General features: G+C 54.9%; 2 protein-coding genes across 2 annotated transcripts; both read left to right on the top strand.

Moving 5' to 3' along the window:
* Positions 1-3321: 3321 nt before the first annotated feature.
* On the top strand, positions 3322-4719 carry LOC138062768 (olfactory receptor 14J1-like; the record flags this gene model as incomplete). The annotated part of the gene is made up of 2 exons (XM_068921773.1): positions 3322-3783; positions 4663-4719. Coding segments are annotated over 2 exons (519 nt in total), but the record flags the coding sequence as incomplete, so codon positions are not given.
* An 8088-nt stretch (positions 4720-12807) lies between these two features.
* LOC138062767 (olfactory receptor 14J1-like) lies at positions 12808-19733 on the top strand (the record flags this gene model as incomplete). The annotated part of the gene is made up of 2 exons (XM_068921772.1): positions 12808-13341; positions 19539-19733. Coding segments are annotated over 2 exons (729 nt in total), but the record flags the coding sequence as incomplete, so codon positions are not given.
* Between the last annotated feature and the right edge of the window lie 1037 nt (positions 19734-20770).

Here is a 20770-nt window from a genome sequence, read left to right as displayed (position 1 = left end):
CTGACATGGCCCTGCCAGCCTGTTTCTGTGTCACTGCCTCAAGTGTCTGCATGGAATTACATCAGCTGTTTTGCAATGCAGGGATCTTCATATGTCTCGGCTTCCTCCTGAGTGGAGCTCTAGTTGTCCTAGGCATCTAGTGTCATTTCTGATGGCCAAAGAAATTCCCCACCAGAGAGCCACCTGATGCTCCAGAAGGATGCAGGGGCCCCAGTTGCTCCATCAGAGCAAGCAGACACTGGCACATGCCTTGGACCCCCTCTGTATATTCAACTGTCCCCAGGTGTTTGTGTGTGAGCAACTGACTCCCACTCTCCATCTCCAGGGATTATAACGCGAGCCTAGACAAGGAGCTCGCATGCAGACATCTCTGTTGTGTACACCAGCTTGGGCAAAGGGAATCCCACCTTCTGCATGTTTGTAGAGTTGACAGGAGAGATCTGAACCCCACGCCAGCGCATGGTCTTCTAAACAGGCATGAGAAACCTGAAAAATGGGTAAATGAACTCCCTTCTTGTCCCCTTCTAAGTGTCCTGCCTAGTTAAGGCTAATCCACAGGAAAATGGATTTCCAATTTCCAAGAGGATGTTTCCACCTCTCATAGATAACCATCTTCTGATGAGATAATGACAGTGCTGTAACTGGTCTCCCTGTATTGTTCAGAGAGGGAGCAAAGGTGATTATTTTGGTGTTCGTCAGTGAACATTTCCCAGGAGGAGGGAGCACAAGGGACAGAGAACTTCTGCCTTCAGCTGGGCCTCTGCTCCTGAGTGGGGCCAGGCTCTTGGGACAGAGAGATCTCATGGTAACCTGGCAGCAGTGCCCATGTGCCCAGCTGTGTGCAGGAGCAGCTCCTCTGCCAAGAGCAGCAGGGCTGTGGGCACTGCCTGCTGCTGCTGACGGGAGCTGAGAGAAGGCAGAGAGAAGTGAAAGGCAGTGTGGAGTGGGAGGAAAGCTGACAGTTCACTGTGGGAGACATCATCCCAGCCCTGAACACGGTAAGTCTCTGGCTGAAGGACAACACTACTGCGGTTCCTGGAGGGGTCTTGTAAACCCAGTCAACTCCATGGCTGAATTTTTAAAGATCTCTCTCCCAGCTTCTCCATTGTGCAGGGGAGGAGGAGGTGCTTTAGAGCAGAGATTCCCTGACACGCCGTCACAGGGACGGGGCATGCTGCTACCTTCTCCCAGGGACAGCTGCAGGGCTGTGAAGTTGGAGTGTGCACACAAGTCTGTCCCGGGTTGTGATTCAGAGCAGTGTCCCTGCCCTGCAGAGGAAGGTGAAAAAAAGGGCTACTGGAAAGGGAAAGAACTTTCCTTCCAGGGCTTTCTGTTTCCTAATTCTGGCAGGCAAAAAAAAAGAAATTGTTTTCTGATTTGACAAGGGCCTGGGACTCACAAACCTTCACCCTCAAAGATCAGGAGGTCTGTGAGAAAGCTCAGCAAACCCCTTCAACGCCATCTCTACCTACAGCAGCACCAACTTCACATTTATGGGCTTCCTCAGGGTTTATGAGACCTGCTCCTTAGCACCTGCAAGCACAGAGATTCCCCTGGCCAAGTCCCAGACCTGGAAGGTTTCTGTAGGGCAGCACTGAGCCCACAGAGGGTGGGATGGGGACTGTGATCACTGACAGGGAAAATATATTGGGGCTGAGAAAGCTGCCAGCAGGGGCAGCTGCAGGCTGCAGAGATGCGGCATGCTGCCTGTGTCTCCTCTCCCACCCAGCAGAGGAGACCCTCTGCCCTGACAGCCATGGAGTCCAGGGCATGAGCTGCCTCCTCTGCAGCCAGACCTCCAGCAGAGGAGAGGGGCATCTCTCCTGCCATGGGTTCATTTCGTGCTGCCCAACAAAGGGGCTCGGAGCACTTGCCCTACAATGTTTTCCTCAGCAAGGCAGCATGGCCAGGTGGGCAAGGTGAAGGCTTTCATGAGTGCCAATCTGTCTCTCTGCTTGCCTCCCTCAGCAGCAGGATCATGGTGTTGCCCCTTGTTTCCCCTCCTCTCCATGCTGCTCCTCTTCTTGCTCTCAGGCTCTTCTGGGTTTGAGGGGTTTCAGGTGCACTTCAGACACCGATGCTGGAAGCTGTGCAACAGAGGGGTGTGCATGGCAGGGAGGTTGCCCCAGCCTCCTCCTGACCTGTGGAGCTCCAGGAAATGCAGTCCGTGGGACTGGGAAATGAGGTGGCTCTCCCTGAAGGAGAGCCCGTCTTCAGTCCTAACAGTCCTTTGTTTCCCTGTGGTGTCCTGCCAGGCTGCGAGCTGCCCTCTCGAAAGGCACCGCTGTCTCTCAGCTTCTCTCTGATAGCTGACAGACCTATCAAGAAGGTTCAGAGATGCAGAGAGTGTGGAGAAGGAGGTGGGAGGCTGTAGGTGGGCAGCTGCAAAGAGCCCTGAGTGTCCTTGGCCAGAAGGGGAGTGAGGAGAGCTGCCTGAGGTGCCTGGAGAAAGGGTGAGGAGTTTGGAGATCTGCCCTTTGAAAGTGCACTGCTCTGCTCTCAGCAGGGGCTGGTTTCTTTAAAGGGTGACATCATCCTCCAGCTGAAAGAGATGCTAGCACAGGACAGCTTAGGAACAAGGCTAATAAATGAAATGTCCTCACTCTGCCCCAAGTGACAGTGGATGCTTTCCTCTCCGGACTCACAGCAGAAATGCTGAGGATTTCTACCTTGGGGTGACAGGGGCATCTCAGAGAAAATAAAAAATATTTTAAAAAATCCCTGAAACTAATTTCTGAAAAACTCAGACGATGGACTTCATTTGACAGAAATTGTTCACCCCCATTCCCATGTACCCCCTACTGTACATGGGAGGCAATGTGGTGTTTTTAGTGAGAAATTGAACACTTTATTTGTTTGATTGTTTATTTTCAAAATTCTTTTCTAACTAGTCACTATCTTTTTCTCCTTGCACAGTTCCCCATACTCAGGGGGAGCAAAATGTCCAACGACAGCTTCCTCAATGAGTTCCTCCTCGTGGCGTTTGCGGACACACGGGAGCTGCAGCTCTTGCTCTTCTCGCTCTTCCTGGGCATCTACCTGGCTGCCCTCCTGGCCAACGGCCTCATCATCACAGCCGTAGCCTGCGACCACCGCCTCCACACCCCCATGTACTTCTTCCTCCTCCACCTCGCCCTCCTCAACCTGGCCTCCATCTCCACCACTGTCCCCAAATCCATGGCCAATTCCCTGAGGGACACCAGGACCATTTCCTACTCAGGATGTGCTGCTCAAGTGTTTCTGTTTGTCTTCTTGTTTGGAGCCGAGTATTCTCTCCTCACAGTCATGGCCTACGACCGCTACATTGCCATCTGCAGACCCCTGCACTACGGGACCCTCCTGGACACCAGAGCTTGTGTCAGGATGGCAGCAGCTGCCTGGGTCAGTGGTTTTCTCTGTGCTCTCCTGCACACTGCAAACACATTTTCCATTCCTCTCTGCCAAGGCAATGTCCTGGACCAGTTCTTCTGTGAGGTTCCCCAGATCCTCAAGCTCTCCTGCTCACAATCCTACCTCCGGGAAGTCGGGCTTCTTGTGTTTACTGCCTTTTTAATGTTTGGGTGTTTCATTTTCATTGTGCTGTCCTATGTGCAGATCTTCAGAGCTGTGCTGAGGATGCCCTCTGAGCAGGGAAGGCACAAAGCCTTCTCCATGTGCCTCCCTCATCTGGTTGTGGTCTCCCTCTTTGTCAGCACCTCATTTTTTGCCTACCTGAAGCCCCCCTCCATGTCCTCCCCAGCTCTGGATCTGGTGGTGGCTGTTGTGTACTCGGTGGTGCCTCCAGCAGTGAACCCCCTCCTCTACAGCATGAGGAACAAGGAGCTCAAGGAGGCCCTGAGGAAAGTGATGCCATGGACATTTTTCAGCAGTACTAAAATTGCCATTTCTCTCCACAAATGACTCCCACTGTGTGCCATAACGGGACTGAGCTTTGTTTGTTCACTTTAGTTTTCTGATTACTATTATTACTGTTCTTGGCATAATTTCTTATCATATTGCTACATAAATGCTTAGATTCCCTCCACCTTTCCTGAGACTGCTCTGTCTCCCCTGGTGCCCATATCATATTGTGTCTAACACTGGGTCAGAGCTGACGCCCTCCCAGTTATCTCTGGAATAAAGTAGGTTCCTCCTGCTGCAGTCCCTGAAGGCTGGGCTCTTCCTCCAAAGCTGGTGTCAAGAAGAGGCCCAAGGAATTGCATCCCAGCAGGGCCTGCTGGGCTGGCTTCTCCATGGGTTCAGGAGCAAAAAGCTCATACTCACGTAATGACCTCTTAGAGACCAAGGGCTGCATTTAGGACTCGGCCACCCATCGGTGCCCAGTGACAGCAGGGGGGATGAATGGTCACTGATTGACATGCCCAGAGCTGTCACACATGTTCAGGCACAGTGTCAGATGCCTGTCCTTCTGGAGGGGAAGCTGGGGCTGCCAGGAGAGCCCAGGGGGGTGTCCTGGGGCAGCGTGTGCCTGGGGTGGGCAGTGAGTGGAGCCTCACAAAGGGAGAGATGGTCCAAGGTGGAGTCACCTCAAGGGAAAGCACTAAACCCAGGTCTCCACAGGCAAAGGAGGACTCTGCAATCCCAGGAGAGACAGTAAGGATCCAGCTGGCATGGGGAAGGCAGACTAGAGAGTGATTCATGTCGCTTTCTGTGAAATAGCAGGGGCAGGATCTAGAGGTGCAGCTGGGCACAGCAAGTACCCCTGGAAATGCTCCCTAGTCCCTCCAAGCACTTGACACATCAGCAGACCCCTGGAGGGAGTAGAGGCCGTGATCCCCATTTGGTTGGGTCTGCTTCCCATCCTCACCAGTACCACCAGTGCAGAGGTGCAGAGTCCCTCCATGGCCCTGTGGCTCCACAGTGTGCTTGCTGTGCAGAGCAGCACTGTCAGCTCAGGGCCCTGTGGGGAGATCAGGGCAGGGGGTGTGGGAATGGCAACGAGACCAGAGGAGGGGTTGGGAGAGATCAGAAGGAGGAAGTGGGACTGGGCTTGGAAGTTTCTTGGAGCGAAAAATGCTGACATTTAATTAAAAAACAAACAAACAAACATTCAGAGCGTGGGTATATTAAAGTGAGCTCACGATGCTGAGCCAGAAATCTTTGCAGTCCTGGCCCTCTGCATGGCTTGGGAAGTGACTGAAGAAGGATTAATGCTCCCCACCCTCCCCGCTCACAGTGCCATCGTCCCTCCTGAAGGGTGGCACCAAAAGGAAGGCTGGGACCCTGTGTCAGAGCTTGCCTTGAAGGAAGCAGGACCCAGGAGCTATGTCAGGTTGCTGCTGTCCCTCAGACCCTGTCCCCCGCACATGTCCTCGCGACAATCTCCCCCAGCCTGCATGCTGGCCCTTACCCCAAAAGTCACCTCCAGACAGGGCTCCACGCCCAGCTGGAGGACTGGGCATTCAGATATGACCCTTGGGAGGACGAGTCCTGTGCAGGACTGAAAGGGAGTGTGCAGGGGAGGTCCTGGGGCCAAGCACCGCAGCTCCTGGTGCCCTCTCTCCTGTGTCACCATCCTCTCTCAGGAGCACCTCCAGGTGCTTCATTCCCTGCCTGGGTGTGGAGAGGAGCTGCTGGAGGTCTTCTCTTCTCACCCCTGCTGCCCCCAGCTCTGCCCTGCGGACAGCCCACAGGCTCTGCCTTGCATAATGTTATGTCTCCATACGCTCTCCTCTAAGACCACATAGGGACGCATAGTGCATAGCTCTGCTTGGAGCTGGCCACCATGACTTGCCTGCGCAGTCCCAGGAGAATCTAGCAAGACTGTGCTTGGAGACAGGGCTGTGATTGTCCTCAAAGTTGGTGGGATGGTCTGGCTCGGGGTTCAGGGCTCGGGAGGAGGAAAGGACAAGAGATAACAAGGACAAGCAGCAGTAAAGGAAATTTCAAATGAGTTTAAGGGAAAGAATAATAGTAATAACCATGAGAGTGGAGCAGTTCTGGGGCAGGGGCCAGGAGATCTTCAAAAACTCTCCTGGAGAAAGCACTTACCAACCTGATCTAACTGTAAAGTTCGCCCAGCTCAGAGCAGGTCGTGGTCCTGGAGGTCCAAAGTGGTCCCTCCCAAACTAAATGCTCTAGGAGGAAGGAGCTGGAAGGTGGAGAGAGGGGCAGGGGACACTGTTGTGGGGTTGAGATCTTGCTGGCCTTTGTAATACCTGGTCGACCGTGTCCTCGGAGTTACACAGTGAGTGAGTTCATCCTCAGAAGGAGTCTCTGCACCATGGGCAACAGGAGTCCAACCAGGGCAGGGAGACCGCAGAAAAGTTCTCAGGAAGACGCCAGGCATTCAGCCTGCTGAGTCCCATCTCCAGGGCTCATGGGTTACAGGGCATCAGCAAGGCTGCACCAGCTGCAGGGAGGGCATCGCTGCCCGAGGCAGGAGCAGATCCCCCTCTGCCCTCCCCTCTCTCTTCACCCCCCAGAACAGAGATTGTGTTTCCCGTGCTGGCCCTCCCTGCCGGGCTGTGTGACCACCCAGAGGGGACACAGACTTCACGCTAAGGAAATGCAGGAGAGCCCAGGCTCATCTAGGGGAGTGGGGTCCCTCCACACCTGCTGGGTGGCCAGGGTGCAGGCTGCAGACCCCACTCGGTTCCCCGCAGACCTCCTGCCTGGGGCTGGAGGGTGCCCAGCAGCAAGGCAGGCATGCCGGGGGGTCTAGTGCCATTGGGGTGGTGACCTCTGGAGCAGCCTCTCTCTGAAAGGGACTCAGGAGCTTCTCCACCTCCGTGTTAGTGGCAAAGGTAGTGTCCCAGCTTCTTCCCTCTGGAGAGCGGAGGATTTAATTCTCTGGAGAACAGGAAAAAGGAAACCCTTTTGTCCACAGGACTTCTACCACCCTGTCAAGCTTCTACTGTCTTCTCCTGTTGTATCACCCCAGAAACCCTTTGGCAGGGACATTTTTTTGGTTGCTGACCCTACTTCTGACCCTGCTTTGAGCAGCAGCAGGTTGCACTACAGGCTTCCTGTGGTCCCTTCAGCTTGAAGTATCCTAAAAGCCTGTGCTCTCAGGCCTCATTTCAAGCACCGAGCAAATGTTTCTGGGACATGAGTCGTCTGTGCTTTATGGGACCATCTTGAAGAAGGCTGGTGAACACCTCCTCCTCCCCAGTGACTGTAAGGGCAGCCTGGGAGGCACTGCCTCAGGCATATCTACATTACCTCTGAACTTCTTTGCATCCACCTTTAAGTCCATGGCCTGGATCCCCTCAGAGGTGAGGGGAGAACAGCAGGCTTTTCTGCAGTGTGATGTCTCTACCTCTGCAATTTGCACCTCAAAGTAGAAGGTGCCATCCTCCCCTTTCTCAGGAACTCAGCCTGGGTGGGGATGGGAATGTGGAGGCTGTCTGTCACTGCAGTGATCTTGAGATGATGGAGAGGTAAGAGCAATAACAGAATCACTGCCATATACTCCAAAAGTAGCTCTGCAGAGAAGGACCTGGGGAGTCCTGGTGGGTTCTTGTGCTTAGACACCTGAGCTCTTCCTGAAAAACACTGTTTGCAATCTTTTTTTTAAAAAAAAAAAAGAGACAACACCTTCATCAGCTGAAATGATTGATTAATTTTAAGAAAATGTCAGTGCTTTCTCAGGATTACATAATGGAAATGTTGACGAAGGATATGAATCTCAGGAGAAGTAATTTTGACCTACCCCAAACTTCCATGACCACTGCTCTTATGCTGTGGATTTAATCTCAGAATCCTTCCACATATTTCCACATGTCCTGATTACATTGATCATTTCTGAGGTCAACTTTGCATTAGACAAGCTGGGCTTATGCCCTTCCCATAGTTTCCCAGTTTTCCTCCTCCCCTTCCTCTGTATCATTCAGGTACCTCTCAACTCCCTAGTCACTGCTCTGAGCTTCAGGGAGTCGGAAGCTTGTCTCCTCTTTCAGCACTCTCATTGTCTCTTCAACCAACTCCTTCACTGTGTTTCTATCTAGCCTTGCCTATCTGTTTGTCAAGAACATGTCAAGGAAGGTTATTCCTTACAGACTGTGGACCTCCCTGGAGGCAACTTGCCCTTGACATACACTTGAGGATTGTATGTTATTTCTTAGGACACTGCATCGTGTTTGTGTTGGATCAGAATTGAGACAAATCCTTCTGTGTCTGTTTGCAGCTAATTTTCTAAGGAAAGCAGGTGGGAATTGGTGCCCGGGAAGTGTAACATTCAGCTACAGGCTTGAGCGGGAAAAGGCTAGATGTTAAGCCGAGTGAGGGAAGTCCCCAGGGGCTGAGGAGAGAAATGTCAGGGCTGGGGGAGGTGGGGAGGAAGGTTGTCCATACATGTCTCCTATCCAAACTACTGCTTTTCCTGCATGTCCAGGCTTCATCAAGGGACCCTGTGGGTCAGTGTGAATTGGAGAAGGTGGGTATCACTTCTTCTGAAACCTGAAGACTAAAGAAAGCTTAAAAAGCAGACATCTCTCAGGTGCTCCTTGAAATCTTCCTCTTTTCAATACACTCCTCAAAACTTGCCAATTAGCCACAGAAGAACTGAAGAAAAGGATGGGAAGAGACAGGGGTTGTTAGGGCTATTTGCATTTTAATGACCCCTCGGAGGTATTTGGTGCTGAGCCCATGAACCTTGGATGCTGAGAGGAGGCTGCACAAACCTCTGAAGAAGTTGAAGTGAGAAGTAAATCCCAAGTTTCTTGGAGTGTTTAGGAGTCCCACTGAGGGCCATTACTGACAAAGCCTCCGCAGGGGGCTGATGAGAGCACAAAGCTGGAGGCCCTGATTGCAGGTAGGCCAAGGCAACGTGCAGGTGCCTCTGATGCCGTCAGCCTTGATGTGTGTTATCAAGCAGATCAGCCAAGCCCCACAGCCAGCACCTGGGAAGGGTGGTGATTTCCCTCACATGTTTCTCAGGCCTCTTCCTGGGGCAGTGTGAGGGTGGGCATGTGCACCGCTGAATGCAGGACAATAATATGGCACCTCTTGGTCCTGTGGACAAGGTGACAGCAAGGCCCCCTGAGTTAAGGAAACTGCTTCTCGTAGTCCTTGGTGGCAGAGACATCAGCCATAGCCAAGAGGCCAGAGACCTGGGTTCTGTTGGAGGCTTTCAGCCATGGCAATGCCCTCAGCCAGCTTCACCACAGTCTGTCCAACACTATCCCATGCCTGTGCCTCTTTCCCTGCACCCTGTAGACACCCAACATGCTTCCTCTCCTTTCACTGAATGGTCATTTTGAAACCTGTTCCGAAGGGCCAAGAACACCACGTGTGTGATGGTTCCACTTCAGAGCAGAGACATGCTGGCGTAAAAAGCAGGTGGCAATGTGCTGGTGAAAGGAGATTCCCACCCAGAGAGCAAACCCGGCAGTGGCCAAGACCAGGGAGAAACAGTGCTGAGCTGTGCAGGGATGGCCAGAGAGGGGTTTGCTGCCTGAGCTGATTCTGCAGCACCTTGGGGCCTGTGACAGAGGTGAACCAATCTCCAGGAAGGACAAAGTGCCACTAAAGAAGTCCCTAGGCCTGGGCAGCTTTTGATCCAGACATCCCGAGGACATCATTAGCCCAGTCCTTGTTCATATCATGTGAAGGGGTGAGAAGAGGTTCAGGGGGAGAAGAGCTGGAAGAGTTGGGGAATGCGGAGACATGAGTGGAGACTCTGGTGTGATGTGCCTCCCAGTCCTGCAGCACCCCTGGATGTCGCTGGGAAGGACCTTCCCTCCATGCCATGGTGTTGGTGTTCAGTTGCTGGCACACAGGCCGCAAAACCGTTTGAGACATCCTGTGGGGTCTGCCACAAACTCACTCCACCAGCCCATGGCTTCCCTGGAGGTCCTGTGTGGTATGTGCCAGCCACTTGCGGTTCCTGCTGGGCACCCCAGGCACCTGGCATGGTGCTAGAGGCTCTTTTTATTGCCTGAAAATGAGAGCCCTGAATTAATGGAAGTGTCTGCAAAGCCGGGATGAGCCTGTGTCTTAGCTTTGTAGTGACTTGAGCTGCAGTATATACAGCTGGTGGAGCCTGGAGAGTGACCTGGCTGTCCTTCTGGTGAACTCCTCCTTTTGGTCAGCTGAACAGCTCTGTGGACTCCATAGAAACACATGGCTAAGGAAGGTTCAGACACTGAAAATATCTGGTGTACATTCAGGTGGCCAAGGGAACCTGCCTCACCACCCCTCTGGCCCACAGCTGAGGCTCAGGCAGGATGTGGGTGTCTCAGAATTGCTCCATCACAGCTGGCACACACACACACACAGGACTTGGACCAAGCCTGGAGTCTCAGCCATCACCAGGGCTGTGGGTGCGAGCTGCTGACTCCCCTCTCCACCCCTATTGCTCATGGTGGCAGCTCAGACAAGGGCTTGCATGCAGGCACCTGTTTTGTTTTGGGCACAGCTGAGCTGAGGCCAGAGGGATCCCACCTGCTAGGGGGTTGTGGGCTGCCTGGGAGGGAGCTGAATCCCCCTGCTGCCCAAGGCCTGCCAAGCTGAGATGAACCACCTGCATTTGCTCCTCTGAATCCCTGCCCTGTGCAGGGGAAATGACCCCCTCCCTCTCCCTCTCCCTCTCCCTGCCCAGGTCTGCTGCCTGGTGCTGGGCCAGGAATAGGGCTTGAGAGAGGGGAACATGTCCCCCTCTCTCCACCTCTGTCCCCTGATGGGATCAAGCACGCTGCTGAAATCAGTCTCCCTCCACAGTCCAGAGAGGGACTGGAGGTGATGGGAGATCTTCTGGTCTGCTCTTTAGCTCCTGCACACAGGGAGATGCTGCTGGGCAGCTTCCTGCTGCTTGGAGGTTTCTGTAGGGCAGAGCTGGGATCACAGTGGGTGGGATGGGGTCTGTGTGGGGACAGAGGAAGAGCTCCCAGCAAGGACACCTCCAAGCAGCAGAGAGATGGTCCGAGAGGGAGAGGAAACTGCTACCAGAAACCTCATGCGAGATTGGAGTGCAGGAAACGCTCTGCCAGCCCCAGCAGTGCACATGCTTTCCCCTCCGCAAGCCCCCTGCATCTGTCCTCTGCCACCCAGCAGAGCCCTCTGCCCTCAAGGCCAAGGGATCTAGGACCCAAATTGCTTTTTCAGCAGCCAGAGCCCGAGAAGAGGAGAGGAGCAGCTCTCCTGTCACATGCCCATTTCGTAAACCATGACCAAAGGACTGAGGACAACTGCCCTGTGATGTCTGCATCTGGGAGGTGGTGTGCACAGCTCGGTTAGGGCAAGACCTTGCTCAGTGTCCCTCACTCTTTCTCTCTTTGCCACCCTAGCCAGAAGCATCAAGGTGTTGCTCCTTGTTTCTCCCCCTGTCCGGGCTGCTCTTGTTCTCGCTCGGGGGCTTTCTGGGGAGGACATTTGCAGCTGCAGACTCTGACACAGACCCTGTGGTTTTAGCCATAGAGCTGTTTCTGTGGATGGAGCGAGAGGAGGAGGTCTCCTTCTTGCCTGTGGGACTCAAAGGAGCAGAGTGTGTGGGGCTGGGGAATGAGCTGACTGTCCCTTCAGGACAGCCCTCCTTTAAGACCCTTGACCCTCCCTGGGCTGTGCTGCTTGGCTATGTGCTGCCCTCGAGAAGGGCACAGCTCTTCTGGAGGACGTGTGTGATAGCTGAATGTCCCATGCAGATGCCCCAGAGGTGCTAAGGAACTGGAATTGCTGCTGGCGGTGGCTGTATGTGGGCAGCTGAAATAAGCCCTGTGTGTCTTTGGCTACAAGCTGAGTGTTGAGAGCTCCCTCTGTGTCAGAGCCACATCACCGAGTCCTTCTTCTGATCATCAGAGCCATGCGCTGTGTAACACCCTCTCCATCACTCTCACAACATGTGAGCTGAGAAAGGGAGGAGAGTTTGGAGATGTGTGCTGTGTAAGTAGACACCACTGTCAGCACAGGCCACTTTCCTTTCAGGGTAAGTTGTGGCTGAGATTGTCCTCATGCTGAGAGAGGTGCACGTGCAAGGCATCTGGGACTGGGACTGCTGGGGAGACCAGCGTGCTGGCTCTGTCGTAGGGCACAGGGAGAGCTTTGGCCTCTTAGGACTCACTCGTCTTCACACTGAGAGCAGTGTAGAGGGTACATATTTCTTCCCTGCAGAGCAGAGCAACAAGCAAGCCCCCCTCCCCTGCCCCCTACCCCAAATTGAAGCTGTTGCTTTGCTGGAAAAAATGCCTCCGATTTGGGTGTGAAGATGTTGAAAAGTCCTTCTACATTAGAGCAGGACTGATGCCTCTGGAGCCGTTGGGCAGAGGTCCCTGCTCCTCGTGGCACACTCAGCCAGCACAAGGTGGAGCTCTGGACAGGGAATGGAACAAAGGTGCTGCTGAGAAGGAGAAAAGCAATGTCTTTGGGAGGTGGGGGGGGGGGGAGGGGGGATGTCTGTGAGAAAGGGGAAGAGTTTTGATCAGAGTCTCCTGACTTGACACTGTCTTTTCCTCCTTGGACAGTCCGGAGAGAATGTCCGGAGAGAGCAAAGTGTCCAATGGCAGCTCCCTGAACCAGTTCCTCCTCCTGGCCTTTGCAGACACACGGGAGCTGCAGCTCTTGCACTTCACACTCTTCCTGGGCACCTACCTGGCTGCCCTCCTGGCCAACGGCCTCATCATCACAGCCGTAGCCTGCCACCACCGTCTCCACACCCCCATGTGCTTCTTCCTCCTCCACCTCGCCCTCCTCAACCTGGCCTCCATCTCCACCACTGTCCCCAAGTCCATGGCCAATTCCCTGAGGGACGCCAGCGCCATTTCCTACTCAGCATGTGCTGCCCAGGTCTTTTTCTTTGTCTTCTTATTTTCAGCCGAGTATTCTCTCCTCACAGTCATGGCCTATGACCGCTTTGTTGCCATCTGCAGACCCCTGCACTACGGGACCCTCATGGGTACCAGAGCTTGTGTCAGGATGGCAGCAGCTGCCTGGGCCACTGGTTTTCTCAATGCTCTCCTGCACACTGCCAACACATTTTCCATACCTCTCTGCCAAGGCAATGTCCTGGACCAGTTCTTCTGTGAGATTCCCCAACTCCTCAAGCTCTCCTGCTCAAACACCTACCTCCGGGAAGTGGGGCTTAATGTGGTTAGTGCCTGTTTATTCTTTGGGTGTTTCATTTTCATTGTGCTGTCCTACGTGCAGATCTTCAGAGCTGTGCTGAGGATGCCCTCTGAGCAGGGAAGGCACAAAGCCTTCTCCATGTGCCTCCCTCATCTGGTTGTGGTCTCCCTCTTTATCAGCACTTCATTTTTTGCCCACCTGAAGCCCCCCTCCATCTCCTCCCCAGCTCTGGATCTGGTGGTGGCTGTTGTGTACTCGGTGGTGCCTCCAGCAGTGAACCCCCTCCTCTACAGCATGAGGAACAAGGAGCTCAAAGATGCCCTTAAGAAACTGATTCAGTTGGTACTAGTTTAGCAGCACTAAGCTGCCCATCTCTCCTCACAAGTTTTTTTCAGTTTATCTCAGGCAACTCCTGTGCTGTGGGAGTTCTCTCTGATAGTCATGATATTCTGATAGTCTGTTTGAATTCATCCCACTTCTCCAGAGGCACAAACCCCATCTGTCTGACCCAGAGGCCTTCTCTAAATCTGCCTATCCCTGTGTCAGACCTGGTCTCCCACAGAGCATCTCTGTAATAAAAGGGGATCTCCTGAGTACTGTGCCTGAAGGCTGGGCTCCTCTTCCAAAATTTGTGCCAAGAATGCACTCAGGGAATTGCACCCTACAAAGTCCTGTTGCTGTGATGGGTTGTGCATGGGCTAAGGGGGATGCGCTCCTAGGGTGATGTGTGAGGGAACAAGGTCTGGATTCAGCTGTCACTTGTGGATGCCAAGGGCCCCTGAAAGGATGAGTCATCAAGGGGTATCTGCCGGGGACTGTCCCACATATTGCTGGGAAGGTGACAGCTGCCCGTCCTTCTGGAAGGGGATATGCAGCCACGCGGGGAGCAGAGGGGATCTCCAGAGGCAGCATGTGCCTGGTCTGGGCAGTGAGTGGAGACTCACAAAACCAAGTGGAGTCACTCAAACATGAAGGGCCAAACTGAGGAATACATCAAATCAGGGCTCAGCAATCTCAGGAGAGGGAGAGGGCTGGCTCTAATGACACCTCTGGACACATGCTGAGCAGTGTGAGAAGCCCTGTGATTGCTCCAAGCATCCTGCACAGCCACAGACCCTGGGGAGGGGCTGGTCAGGTGCAATGATGCTGGTCCAGCTGGGTCTGTCCTGAGCAGCTCGGCCAGTGGGGAGTCACCCCATGGTCCCATAGCCTGCTGGTCCTGCAGGGCAGCACCACCAGCCCTGGGGCTGGTGGGGCAGCTGAGCCCCCTTTCTGCCCCGTGGAGCTGCTGTGGCCTTGCGAGGGGCTGGTTCTGTGGAGCGAGTGCCCAGAGCTCTGCAGCCCCCTGGGGCGGGCACTGCTGGGAGGCCCTGGAGGGAGCAGGAGACAAGAGCCCAGGTTGGTGCCTGCGTTGCCTGCCCACGCTGGGGAAGCTGCCCCAGGCCCATCGTCCCACAGCAGCCCCTCACGTCACCCCTCCCAGCGCTGGCTGCTCCCCCAGCGGTGGGGTGGTGCATGGCCAGCTGCGTCCTCCTGCAGCTCTGCGCATCCCCACGGAGGGGACAAGGCCAGCCTTGCACGGCCTCTCTCCTGCACCAGACCGCGGCAGGTCCCGGAGCACGGCTGTCTGCTGAGCCCCGCGTGGGGCACAGCCTGGGCTGGGCAGGGGCTGGCTGCTCCCATCCCCAAGTCTCTGGGGGATCATTTAATGGCTATTTAATAGTACTCCAGCCCTTGCCATGTGTGAGGGGTCTGGTTCCAGGGCAGCTGCCCTCTGTCCACCCACCCTGGCGCTGCCAGCCCCACCGCAGCCCGCTCCTCACCGGCTCCAGCGCAGCCCTGCAGGCAGCTGGAGCTGCCTCGGGCCCCGGGGCTGTCTGGCGGCAGCAGCCTTTGACCTGGCCACAGCAGCAGCGGTGCTGGCAGCAGGGCAGGAGCAGGGGACTTGGGGCGAAGACCCCTGCCCTCGGCTGCACGGCCGGGGCACTGGCCGGGCGATGCCTTTGTGGGTGGTCGGCCTCCAGGTTCGGGGTGGACGGCAGCTCGAGGGTGGGAGCGCCGGGATGTGGATGGGCTTCCAGTGCAGCCGGGAGTGTGGGGCAGGCAAGTGGGCAGAGCCAGGCACACACAGGTGCCAAGGCCACGGGTGGAAAGGGCAGTGTGGGGCTGGTGAAGGCCCTCCCTCTCCTTCTCCTCCCTGTGGGGAAGAGAGTCCCCAGGCCATGCTGCACTCCACTTTGACTCATAGGAGGGGAGCACAGGTCGGAGGGGAAGAGGCATTCAGAGCCTCTTGAGGTGCGTGACAGAGTTTTCCAAAGCCCAGGTCTGAGCCAGGGACCTTTGCATCTTCCTCCTGACGCTCTCCCAGCTGGACTCGTGTGCCAGGAGGCCTCCACAGAATGACTGAACCAGTTCATAGGCGTTTTGCCCTTGTAAGGTAATCCAGCAGGCTCCATACACTAGACAGGTTTTGGTGGTTGTATAGGTGTCCCTACTCCTTATGAAGGAGCTTACAATTGTGGTGGTGAACAGGTATGTAACAAAGTTTACTGAATTGATAAATGGTAATGATAATAACTATAATAATATTGATAACAATGTAATATAACCACAAGGTAGTAACTTATTTACGATGGTATACCTGCAGCTTCAGTATAAAAGTAAACAGAAATAGTTATATAGTCAAACATACACATGCACACACAGAGGTTTGAGTTCAGAAGACACTCAACGAATACGCATGAAAGTGGTAAGGTGGTTGTGGGGGACAGGGTTAAACAGGCCGCTCCCGGAGTGGGGAGCGCCGCTTCCAGGTCCAGGCACCTGTATCCTAAGCAGGCCACCCTCAACAGAGGGTGCCACCACCCAGGTGAAGTTCTTCATCTCCAAGGAGGCCAAGTGGGGGGAGAATGTGCTGCCTCGCGGCCAGAGGCCCTACGATCAAGCAGGCCACACCAGAAAGGGTGTGCTGCTTCGCCCTTCCAGGGTTAACTCGTGTCCGCGGGTAAATGAGGATCCTGAAGCTCTGACCTGGCATCCCAGGTCGGGAGGGGTGGGGAGGGAGTGTGGTGAGTCCCTGAAGCCCGGCATTGGTGGTGGGCCTCCTCCTCTGGCCGTCCCACAGCCTCCAGTGGAGCCGTCTTCAGTCGAGGAATATGCCCTTGGCTTCTTCAGGTCTTGAGAAAGATCGCCCAGGTTTCTTCCTCCCCGATGCCATTCTTCGTGATTTCAGCTTGTCTTCTTTCTCCTGGGTCACCCACAAGGAAAAGTGCCCCCCCCCCCCAGTGTAGGGGCGCATGGCTCTTTATAGGTGGACCACTCTATGACCACAGGCATCAAGACACTGCCACTGGCCACACTTTGTTCGGATCCGCGTTCCTATTGGTGCGTTTTGGATCCTTCATTAGCATGTGGACCCATTGCTGACTAGCGCCTAGGCCTGTCACCTTTCTAGAATGTTCCCTTTGATAGACAATCACTCCCCACCAATGATTTGATAACGTAAGGGGAGACACAAGGGTTAACTAACTAAGGGTCACACAAAGGACAGTATGAGTGACAGAACACACAAATTACAAATACAACCTTTTTAGCAGATTTAAAATGTAACTTTCAATCTATTAAGGGTCCTACTATGAGAGTGATACAGCTATGATGTTGATGGTGAGGTCATCTCTTTTAAAAGAACCTCAGTGGCTGGCATTGGGAAGGAGCCATTCTGAGGACAAGAAGCACATCACACCACCACTCATCCCAGCCAAAAGAAGATAAGGGCAGGAGGATGGGGAGAGGCAGGCAAAGGGGACACATCTGCACTGTTGATTGTGAGGTCCCACCCATGTGCCTGCTCCTTGCCCATCACTGGCAGAGACAGGAGTGACCTCACAGTCACCTTCACAGTCATGTGCCTCCAACTGGCCTTGGAGATTTTGGGACCACCAGCCTGTCAGAATCCAGTACCCTCATCATCATCTTCCAAGCCCTGGTGCCTGCTGTTGGCATGCCAACTGCCTGGATGGACATGATCCAGCTAGGTGCCAGCTGCCATCCAATCAGGTACTGAGGCAGAAGTGATCTCACAATCAAAATCCAACCCAAGGGCCTGCTGCTGACCTATCAGGCACTCAGGCTCTATTGATCTCACAGAGTTTCCAACCGATGTATTTGCTCCTGGCCCATCACCTGCAGATACAGAAGTGACCTCTCAGTCACCTGCATAGTCCTGGGTCTCCTAAGGCCCTACAAGCTTCTGTGACACAATCCTCCCCTAAAATACAGCCATGATACAATAGATGTTTGCCCTGTCATTCAGAAGGACCTTGGCAGGCTGGAGACATGGGCAGAGGGGAACCTGATGAAGTTCCACAAAGGGAAATGCAGTGTCTTGAACCTAAGGAAGAATAACCCCATGCACCAGGACACGCTAGGTGCCAAGTGGCTGGAAAGCAGCTTGGCAGAGAAGGGCCTGGGGGGTCCAGGTAGACAACATGAAGCAGCAGGAGCCAGACAAGTGTCCTGGTGGCAAAGGTCACCCCGGGCTTTTCCTGGGCTGCATTGGCAAGAGTGTTGCAGCAGGGCAAGGGCTCTGTGCCTGCAGGCTCTGTCTAACCACATCCTCAGGCAGAAGTGACCTCACAAACACCTGCCTTAGGCCGCAGCCAAAGGCTCACCTCTCAGCTGCTCACACAGAAGTCACCTCACAATCATCCACCAAGCCAAGGGGCCTACTGCTGGCCCTCCAGCTTCTCTCATGCACACGACCAGCTATGTGCCTGCTGCTCTCCAGTCAGGTCCTGAGGCAGAGGGGGCTTCACAACCAACATCCAAGCCTTGTGCCTGCTGCTGGCCTATCACCTGCAAAGACAGGAGACACCACAAAATCAGCACCCTAGCCCTGTGCCTGTGGGTAGCCTATTGGGTACTCAGGCAGCAGTGACCTCACCATGAGCATCCAAGCAAATGAGCTGCTGCCACATCCAATCCATGGGCCTCCTAATGGTCTACCAGATGCTTGCACAGACGTGACCTCACAGCCACTTTCCCAGCAATGTGCTTGCTGCTGGCCCATCACCTGCAGAGACAGAAGGGACATCACTTTCACCTTTACGGCCATATGCCTCCTACCATCCAAGGAGCTTCTGAGAAACAATGGCTCTCACCACAATGTCCCCTCCGGTTAGACTTTTGGCCTACCAGCGGATCCTTTGCCAGTAACCTCACAGTCTCTTCCAAGACCACCTGCCTGCAGGAGGTCTGCTGTGTTGAGGGGGATAATGGCTCCCCTTGTGTGGGTGGCCACGCTCCTCCTAAGGCAGCCCGTGGTCATCTGGCCTTCTTCACAATGAGTGTGCCCCACTGGCTCATATGGCATTTCTCACAGCGCCCACACCCTTCTCCTCAGGGTCACACCGCAGCCGGTAAGGTCCCAACCTGCCCTGATGCATGGGATTTACCCTTCCCCAGGGCCAGGACTTGCCCCTTCTCCATGTAAAACTTCATGAGGTTCCTGTTCCCCAAGTTTCCGAAGGTCCCCTAGACTCAAGCTCTCTTGTGTCAGCTGTTACTGTGTGTGTGCAGATGGCTCCCCCTGCCTTGCGGTGCCTCTGAGAAGATCACAGCATGAGGAATCAGCCAGGGGGGAATCAGTCTGCTGCCTTTCAGGAACTGTGAGCCCTGGAGCCCTGGAACCATCTCGAGGGTGCACAGGGGACAGAGAAAGTCACGTCTTCAGCTGGGCCTCTGCTCCTGAGCTGGGCCTGGCTCCTGGGACTGCCGGAGCCCAGGGCAACCTGGCAGGCGCTGCAGAGAGACAGCTCTGTCCAGGTGCAGCTCCTTTGAATGGAGCAGCAAGACTCAGGGCACTGCCTGCAGGGGCCAGGAGGAGATGAGCGACTCAGAAGTTAAAGGCAGTTGGGAGCGGGAGGACGGCTGAGAGCTCACTGCAGGGAGGAACCTTCACAGCCCCTAACACAGTAAGTCTCTGGCTGCAGGGCACCGCTGCTGTGGTTCCCGGAGGGCTCTTCTGCAGCTGGCACCTTCCACAGCTGAGAGCGTCTGTCCGGGTGGCTCTCCCAGCTTCTGCTGTTTGGAGCAGGAGGTGCTTTGAGAGCAGGGATGCGCTGCCGCACGGTCAGAGGGACAGGGCATGAGGGCTACCTGCTTGCAGGGCTGGTGCAGGGCTGTGAAGCCAGGGAGTGCCCCCAGGTGTGCGCAGGGCTGTAATTCAGAGCAGAGCCCTGCACCCCAGGGTGCTGTGTGCCCGGGGCAGTGACTCTGCTGCCTGCGTGGGTCAGCCCTCAGCCTGCCCGGGGAGCTCCCCACAGTGCTGTGGGGAGAAGGTCCGGGTGGAAGGAGCGACCCCCTTCAGAGCAGGTTCAATCTGCTATCGAGGGGGTGCTGTGTGGGTCAGGGCTGCTCTCAGCTCCAGCTCACCCCCATGGTATTTCCAAGGGACCTTTGATGGGTCACTCATGGCAGGGGTTGCCTTGAAGATCAGGAGCTTTCCTGAGTCTCTGCTTTCCGTTCCCTGCTTTTTGCAGGTGGGAGGGTTGGAAAAGGAGCTGCCAGGTTTGGACAACAGACTGACGTTCCTAGACTTGACAGAGAGAGATCAAGAGGTCTGCGAGGAACCTCCGAAAACTCTTTCCCCACTCTGCATGGGGTCTGTGAGCGGTGACAGGGAGAAGACGAGGGATAGAGAAGCAGCTCCCATTTCCCAGGAGGAAAAGCTCTGAGCAGGGAAGATCTGATCAGCGAAAGAGAGGAAGCTGGAAACGTGAATGCTGTGGGAGGGGGAATGTGGAGACCTCCCCATTAACCTCTTCCGTGCAGACATGTTCCCCTAAGGAAGCCCCTCTGTGTCTCCTCTCCCACCCAGCAGAGCCTCTGCCCTCCAGGCCAGGGGGTGCAGGGCATGAGCCCCCTCCTCAGCAGCCCGACCTCCAGCAGAGCTTTGTTTCTCACTGCGGGACAAGGGGGCTGAGAGTGACTGTCCTGCTCTGGTTGCTGTCTGGGAGGTGGTGAGCACAGCTGGGTGAGCTGAAGGCTTTCCTGAGAGCCCGTCTGTGTCTTGCTCCTTGCTTTCCTTGTGGTCGGAGCGTCACAGTAGTCCTCACAGTTTCCTCACCTCTTTGTGCTGCTCTGGTTCTTGCTCTCACGCTCGGTGGGGTTAAGGAGGGGGTTCAGCTGCAGCGGAGGCAGGAACTTCCCACTCCCCTGACAGTGCCTGAAGAAAGAGTGCAGAGGGTGGACTGATGTGAGGGCAGGGTCCATGTCAGTGGGGCAGAGAGGTCGAGGAAGGGTTGGGTCAGCCCCTGCCTTCACTGCACTGTTTCTCTCCCATGCTGGAGTGGGATCTGGTGTGACTGGTTCAGATACAGGCAGCTCCGATCAAGAGGGCAAGGTTGGGAGAGATGCGTCCCCCGCAGGGACCTTCTCTTTCAGACACAGCTGGCATGAGCGCTGTACAGAAACTGAACCACAGGAAGTTCCATCTGAACCTGAGAAAAAACTTCTTCACTGTGAGGGTGACAGAGCATTGGAACAGGTTGCCCAGAGGGGTGGTGGAGTCTCCTTTGCTGGAGATATTCAAAACCCGTCTGGATGTGATCCTGGGCAATATGCTCTAGGTGACCCTGCTTGAGCAGGGAGGTTGGACGAGATGATCTCCAGAGGTCCCTTCCAACCTAAACGATTCTGTGATTCTGTGATTCTGTATTCATCTCTCCCAATGAGAAAAACAGAATATTCCCCTTGCTTCCCAGACCACATC

Source organism: Struthio camelus, chromosome 29 (genome assembly GCF_040807025.1).
Source record: "Struthio camelus isolate bStrCam1 chromosome 29, bStrCam1.hap1, whole genome shotgun sequence".
In the NCBI taxonomy this organism is placed as follows: Eukaryota; Metazoa; Chordata; class Aves; order Struthioniformes; family Struthionidae; genus Struthio; species Struthio camelus.
The sequence above is the reverse complement of the archived record's forward strand: the minus strand, read 5'-3'. Positions and strand labels throughout refer to the sequence as shown.